Genomic DNA, 8,068 nt, shown 5'->3' with positions numbered 1-8,068 from the left:
TTCTCAATCTTAACTTCCTTTTCTACATGTCCAAAATAGTATGCATGACTATACTGTTGTTTTCATAAATTTAATGTTTATTTTTCAGGTCATCACAAGCAAATAGGAAAAATATGCTTCATTTTCAAATTAAAAAAAAACTTTATTCGCGTGGTTTAAATAAAACTAATAAATAAAATCTCTCTTTAAAAAGTACACATCAAGTACATAAAATTTATAGAGAAAAAAAATTATACAGCACGTGGGTTTCATTTTTAAAATTGTTTGAATAACAGTTGCGGCATAAAGAAAATAATCCATTAAATTTGGACCTGCTATGGTTTCCAATTGTTTTGTCAAATGAAGAAATTATCTACAATTAAATCCGTGATAAATTGTCCGTTCCACCTGTAAGTGCAGTTTTGCAGACTGCCGTCATCCGTGCTCCGTCGGCGTTCACCTCCGCATTAGTTAAGAACCGCATGGCTGGATTTCTTGTGTAAGACCTGGTTAGATAGATAGATGTGCATATTTTACATGGCTAGCCTCACAAATATCGAGGGATATACCCTGTCTATTATTTCCAGGAGGGGCCATGGCTTAGATGGAGAGTCCTAGAGTATTTAATGCTCATTTTGAGCTACGCAGACCCAATTAGTAGGGCCCACGCTCTACTAGACAACTCCCGGCAACATCCAACGGCCCACACAGTGTGCCATCTCCCCAATTTCCCTCACATGGCTTGGGTTAACCCGGGGCTATGGTAACATTCACTCGTCCATGTTGAATCGCCGTCAAGAGGAATCGAACCCCGGTCTCCCGCACAGAGTACGAAAGCTATAACCACTAATCTATGGCGCCACAGCCACTAATCTACGGCGCCACTAACTTACCAATGCGAAGGGGCCGGGCAAAAGAGATTTATGTCTACATAGTTTTTTAACTAAGTCAGGAGTCGGTGAATTAGCTAGGATGGTCAGGTTGGCTATGAATAGGCTTGCTTGTGGATTTAAAGGACCAGGACTATTCAATAATTCTGAGATCTGAAAGTGTCCGACCTAGACGGATATCTATCGGACGTTTTAACCGACGAAAGTCCGAAACAAGCATGGACCAAACTGGAAATGAGGCGGACATTTTAATCACACGCCTGAAAAGATTTAGGTGTGTGCCAAGGCGCACGCCTCTGCTGAAAAACATGCCCTGAGAGACTAAATGTAAAGTTTTTTAGCGAAAAATATGGCGAGCAAAATTGCTTGCATAGAGATTCTGACGCGAGCAATTAATTGCTCGGGAGGTTATTTGCTCATGGCAAGGCCTGCTAAGCAATGTTGTTGTTATTATTATTATTGAAATTATTTGCCCAGGATAGCCTCTTTAATTCCTATTGGTACTGCTTTCAATGAGAGTCCTGCGAAGGGAGTCCTAGTGAGCATTTAAAGCTCTTATTTGAGCTAAGAAAGTCGCGCATGCAAGCACAGCAATTGCTCAACTAGACACCCACCTAAGATATCAATCCTATTCTCAGGCTGAGCGCTGAGAAGAAAGGATAGATTTCCACTTTTATAGTCTCTGGCATGACTCGCCTGGGGTTTGAACTAAAGACCTCCTGCACTGGGGAAGCAAACGCTCTTCCACACAAGGCTTACCAGTCGGTTGGATACCCTTATCTTGAAGGTTGAGTTCAACTTTCACATGTTGACCTCTGGCTGAATAATAACAAAATGACTATTAATATGGTGAAAACTGAAACTATATTTTTATGGGAAACCACAGCCCGTTAAAAAAAAGTTGAGAACAAAACCATCAGCTGTGCTGTGTATGGGTATTCCATACCTTTCTTGGGAAAGAGAAGGAAAATTCTTGAATCACTCACTCATCATAATAAACCTTAGACTGTCTCGAGCACCCTTTTAGTTCAAAAGAATTCTACAGGATTAAAACCTTAAGAATTCCAGCGAAAATGAGAGAAAGGACGATCGCGTACGGACGGAGCACGTTGTTTACCACTCCATCTTGCGTGCTGGATATGTTCTGCTCGGATTGCGAAAACGGTCTGTTTATAAAGAGGACGGCCGGATTATGTACGTATGCCCTGATTATGTTTTTTGACCTGATTATGTTGTGGCACCGGATTATGCACGCTGGCGGCAGACTCTGATTTGCATTAAACTTTTGGGAACTGTATATTCGTACGCACTTTAATATGACGTAAAGTGCGTATTAATAGTGCGTAGCGATATTCATACATAATATATGACATATTTACGCGGGAAAAAAGGAAAAAAGAATCCTAACCCTAACCCTAAAGCACTTTACGTACGAATAGCGGATGAACATATACGTACGCACAAGTGGGCAAAAGTGCGTACGAATATACACTAGGTAACTTTTGTGAATGAAACATTCACGAATTATTGTCACAGAATGACGGATTTTGTGCTTTATGTACCCGAGGAAGTTTTTATACCAAATAACTAATTTTAAAGCTGTGAATTTCGTTTGCAAAAGTGGTTTTGATTTTGGAGCTCGAAAAAGTAAAACAAACAAGTTAAAATAAAGCAAAAGCTTTTCGGTATAAAACCATCGTCATTGCATATAAAATGTTACTATGTTACAATTATTCAGTCAGTATATACAAAATAAAAGCATAGTCGTAAGAGATCAAACGAAATAAAGAGAAAAATAATTAACTGATCATGTGTTGTTTTTTCTCTCCCATATGTTGAGCATAATAATTTGTATATTACAAAATGTTTAAACCGCTAATAAATTGGAGCACAACTGATCAAAGAGTGGATTAATAGTTATTTAAAATTTGTTTTGATTTAACCACACATTGTTCTTGGAAGTTTTATTCTATAAGTGAGAAATAATATAAAAGTATTGTACATAAGCCGGCCTGCCCTGATTATGTTCCTTTTATAAGTGCCAAATAATATTAGACCGTCGTACATAAACCGGCCTGTCCTGATTATGTTCCTTTTATAAGTGCCAAAGACCTGTCCTGATTATATTGCCCTGATTATGTATTTTCTGCGCTATTCTTAACCGGGACAAGCTGCCGTACATAATCAGGACAGCGTTTATTATCCGGGCAGAACAGCTACAGCAAAAAATTATATTGTTGCTGGCTACTTCGGCACTGCAGTAAAAACCGGCAGAGGAGGATAGTCATTCAAACCAAAATTATTCGTCTCTCGATGCAGCATAAAAATCTAAACAAAGGTGGTTTCTAATTTCTAGAACGCATGCTATTTTCAACAAATAATTCGTATAGTAAAATTAAGAATTTTAAAATTAAAACTATGGTGTACAATTTAGAATCTCTTTTTGTTTACTGCATGAAGTAACTGTTAGTTGCCAACCAGGCATGTACTTCATCCACTAATTGAAGAAATTTTTAACAGGGCTTCCTTTGATTTGACCGGGAAATCGATGCTGACGTGTGTGCAGTTTCATGCTACGAAACCAAAGGAAATATTAGGAGACTGAGAGGAGTAGATATCATGTCTAACTGTTACAAATGTGGAAACGAAGGCCACTATGCCAGAGAATGTCCAGATGCAACTGACGGCCAAAAAACAGGTATTAAGATCAGAATTCATAGAATGTGTTGCTATTTATGTGTGGGATATGTGAGTTAATGTTTTCGCCCAACGGTCGATCATAGCCATCCATCTAGTTATAAAGCATGTTTTGCTTAATACAAAACAAGAACAAGAAACAACTGCGAAAGAAAGATATTAATTGTTTAAACTGATACTGTTCTGCCCGGATAATGAACATTGGCCTGATCGAGTACGGCAGCTTGCCCTGGTTAAGAACAGGGCAGGAATTACATAATCAGGGCAACATAATCAGGACAGGCCGGCTTATTACTCAAAAAATATTATTTGGCACTTATAAAAGGAACATAATCAGGCCAGGCCAGTTTGTATACGACAGTCTAATATTATTTCTCACTTATTATAGAATGAACATAATCGGGGCCGACCGGCTTATATACGATATTTTTATATTATTTCTCACTTTATAAAACGCACATAATCGGGGAAGGTCGGCTTATGTATGAAAGTCAAATATTATTCAAGACTTATAGAACAAATATAATCTGGGCCGACTGCTTTTATATCATTCGTCATTGTTGTTGTTCTCAAATGAAACGAAATTTTGTGGCAAATACTAAATTTTAGGATTCGCAATTTTAATAACTTTTCACCAAACTTAATTCCTGCAAATAGAATAATTTAGGTTCTGTGAAATTTAGTTGCTTCAAAGTATTATGTTGAAATGTAATTACTACAAGAGTACTTTATACTAAGAATTACGTCAGGACTTATTTCTTTCGTCATGTCTAGTTTTTAGGGGTGTTCTATCTTCCAGAGAATGTTTAATTCACAAAAGTTGGAAGAAAATGCCAATCACAGCCTGCCTGGCCAGCCATTATATCAGCGTTCATAATCCGGTCACCACGACATAACCAGTGCAAAAAAAACATAATAGGACCATGCGTACATAATCCGGCTGTCCTGGTTGTAAACAGGCGGTTTTTGCAATCAGGGCAGAACAATACCAGCATTCACCGTATACCAGCCAGGGATAAGGTAGCTACAGATATGGAAACCAAATTTTATGTGTTTTTTCGTAAAACAAAAAAACACAAGTTCGCCTCTTTCCTTTGTTACGATGCTCTTATTGAGAACTGAAATAAGGAAGTAAACTGTTGTGAATTTAGAAGGCTTTAACCATGAAGTTTTTCTAAAGAAAAGTTACAATTCCTTTACATATGTTTTACGTATGGTTACTGCTAAAAACATACAAAATTTTTATGCTGTGAGACTAATTACTTTACTCAGAAATAGCCTTATTAATTTCACTCTGTTTACTTCCTTTTTTGATACAGAAAGTGAGTGAACAACTTAAATGTGAAGAGGTGTATTGTTTCTGACTTTGTAAACTGTTTCTGTGTTTGCGGGGATAAAATAGCTCTAAGACAAAGAAAATTTATGAGGAACTCCATTAGTAAGAGAAACCCTGTAGTACACCCTGCATCCATATAATATTTTTATATTTAAAAAATTATAAGGTCTCTTGTGGAAGATGGAATAACTGAATTCGGTTTCCGTCTTCGAAAACTATTTTCTATTTTTTTACAAAAAAATTAAGGAATATAGAAACTGTTTCTCAACATGAAAACTGTTTCCATATCTGTACCTTATCCTGAACTGGTATATATACTGATATGCATTAATCTATAGTCTAAATTCAATGATTGTCTTTATATAGCTAGCTACAAAGATTTTCAAAATGGCAGCCTAAATTTTGGTACCCCTGTTGACAAAATCTGGCATTTTTTTAAATTTGCAAAAAACAGTACAAATTAACTTTTTCTATCTCCAATTTTAGTGGCTCCTTGCACAAACGCTGACATTATTTTTGCAACGTTTTCCATACAGTTAGCTTCCTTGACTTCCTCAACGACTAAGATATATGGCAATTCTAATGCAGAACACTTTTATAATTTAATTTTCAATTTTATTCTAATAAATGATTTACCATAATTGATTAAGCTGAGGCCAAAGTTTATCAATTTTGGTTCTTTTGTTTTAGTAGCCCCCAGTGAAAATAATCCACACCTGTAGGCTTTGGTGTGCATGCTTCTGTTCAGAAATAATAGAAAATAACTATACTGGGAAACGCTGGTGTTCAAAGATTGCCAACAAAAATATATATACTGAAAATGTTTCATCCTCTAAAGACTGGTGAATACATACTTAGTAATTATTATATATCCTATACCATGTTGTTATTTTAGATAAGGAATGCTATACTTGTGGAGAAGTTGGGCATGTTGCTCGTGACTGCAGCTCTGGTGGAAATGCTGGCAACTTTGATTCCCGAACATGCTACACTTGTGGCAGGAGTGGACATATATCACGTGATTGTAGAAAAGGTCGCAGTGGTTTTGGTGGTGGCAACCGAACCAAATGTTTTCGCTGTGGAATGACTGGTCACTACGCCCGCGATTGCGAATCGGAAGAAGAAAAATGCTACAATTGTGGCAAGGCTGGTCACGTTAAGAGAGATTGCACTGAGACAGAAAGAAGTGGTGGTGTTGGTAGTGGTAGTGGTGGTGATTCTTGTTACCAATGTGGCGAAAGTGGTCACTATGCAAGGGATTGCCCAAATGAATCAACAGGGGCTGGCATGGGCAATGTGTCTTGTTATCGATGTGGAGAAAAAGGCCACATGGCACGAGCATGCCCAAGCTCTGATTCAAAATGCTACAAATGCCACGAAACTGGTCATTTTGCAAGAGATTGCACTCAAGAGGCTGTGGAAAGTGATAGCTAAATATTCATTTCGCAGTTGGTGTCGTCAGCATAGTGTAATCTAATTGATCGGGTGTGTAGTTTTGGAGCGTGTACAGCGATGTTCCAAAGTACTTAACTGAGGTGTTACCGTTTGATAGTTGGTTGTTGGCCAAATACCGTCAACGAGAAGTTTTGAGACACGGTATTTGTGGTTGGATACAGCGTAAATTTTATATGCTTGCATAAGCAGTCAACAGTATGAGGAGAATGCGAAAATGTAGGGGTAAACATAAATTTTGAGGTGGGGAATTTCTTTAAAGAGAACGATTGGATATTTTCCAATTTTTGGTTAGTTTCGAGCTACTGGCATTTTGAAATATTTTTAAAAAAAGTTAGTGCATAACTGTAGCAAATGCATAAATAATCTTGAGTGGCATAGATTTTTTCTTGCAGTTCTTTTTGGTTTTAGAAGCGCTCGTTTTCTGTGTTTGACCAGCGTTCGTATAAAACCTTTTATTTCATATTTTTAATAAATTTTATATTTTGGCTTAAAATATTATGAAGACATCAACGGTGGAGAGAATAACACTTTCTTTTCGTCTGCGTCGAACCCCCACATTGTCCAGGAAGTTTTAAACTTTTAGAAGCATGATTTTAAATGGCAAATGAAGAGTTTGGGACTTAAATGACACCAAACAATTAGAACATTAGCGATTTAAATTTCGCGCGTGTTAATTTCTCGCAGGGTAACCAAAAATAAAAGTAAAATTCGTGGTCCCGTGGGTCTTTTTTTACTGCGTTTTTCACTATTGCGCAAAAAGCTCACGAGTTTAGTAGTACTAAACATTGAATATAACCAGTTTTCGCTCCTTCCACACCTTTACCCCTAAAAACCCCGCTTCCACCACAACCTCCATTCAAAATCGGTAAACCCGACGTCATCCGAAAATATAATCCGAGAAGTACCGTTTCCGATAATACGCATGAGCAATAGTGTATATATTATATATGCTGACATCAACAAAAGTAGAATATGAGTAAAGGGAAATTCCCATACTCAAAATTATGACCACACCAAAAATTTTGCTGATGGATCTTAGTGTATAATAATAAGATGTCCATTAATGATCATCTCAACGCCTGGTCGAATAGTCCGTGCTAATTCATAGACATTAATGTCAGTACCCGATCATTTCAAGACACAGGAAATGTGTACTGCCGTAGTTCGTGAATATCCCTGGACATTAATGTTAGTACCCGATCATTTCAAGGCACAAGAAATGTGTGACCGAGCAGTTCGCGAATATCCTAAGATCATTGAATATGTTCCAGATCGTTTGAGAGCCATCGTTACCCGAAGCCTTTAGAAATAAATGACTGATTATTGTGATGAATGTGGAATTGATCTCGATAAATATGATAGATGCAAGTGTGGACGGAGGTTAATTATATGCGGGAAAATGCTGTGCTGGCAGCATTACATGATGTTTATCACCTGCAACGGTGGGTGGTGTATTTGTAAAAACCCTTAGTTGGAGTCCAATTTGCATAAATAAAGGGATGTTCAAATTTTATGGAAATAATATTGAAACCAGGGCCTTCTATAATGAGCCATCAGTACTAAGCATCGATGAGGTTCAGCTTGAGAATATCGTACTCAGCGATCCTATTAAAGCCAACAAAGGCAAAGATGCTAGGTTCGTAGTAGGCTATAAACATAATAGTAAGATATCTTTGCTATTAATTCGAACACCGAGAGGTCTATATAGCAA

General features: G+C 37.4%; 1 protein-coding gene across 1 annotated transcript; it reads left to right on the top strand.

Annotated features, from left to right (window-relative positions):
- Positions 1-3,389: 3,389 nt before the first annotated feature.
- Positions 3,390-6,882, top strand: LOC130625366 (DNA-binding protein HEXBP-like). Its single transcript, XM_057440446.1, has 2 exons — positions 3,390-3,567; positions 5,798-6,882. The coding sequence occupies exons 1-2, from the start codon at positions 3,489-3,491 to the stop codon at positions 6,334-6,336; spliced, it is 618 nt and encodes a 205-aa protein (XP_057296429.1). The 5' UTR covers positions 3,390-3,488; the 3' UTR covers positions 6,337-6,882.
- The last annotated feature ends 1,186 nt before the right edge of the window (positions 6,883-8,068 follow it).

The sequence above is a fragment of the Hydractinia symbiolongicarpus genome, chromosome 14 (assembly GCF_029227915.1).
Source record: "Hydractinia symbiolongicarpus strain clone_291-10 chromosome 14, HSymV2.1, whole genome shotgun sequence".
NCBI classification, from domain to species: domain Eukaryota; kingdom Metazoa; phylum Cnidaria; class Hydrozoa; order Anthoathecata; family Hydractiniidae; genus Hydractinia; species Hydractinia symbiolongicarpus.
This window is presented reverse-complemented; position numbering and strand designations above follow the sequence as displayed.

What these genes read in the sequence shown, in the direction of transcription:
- LOC130625366 (XM_057440446.1), top strand. Translation starts at nt 3,489, where the DNA reads ATGTCTAACTGTTACAAATGTGGAAACGAAGGCCACTATGCCAGAGAA. An exon ending in AACTGACGGCCAAAAAACAG is followed by an intron (nt 3,568 to 5,797) that starts GTATTAAGATCA and finishes TTGTTATTTTAG; the next exon opens with ATAAGGAATGCTATACTTGT.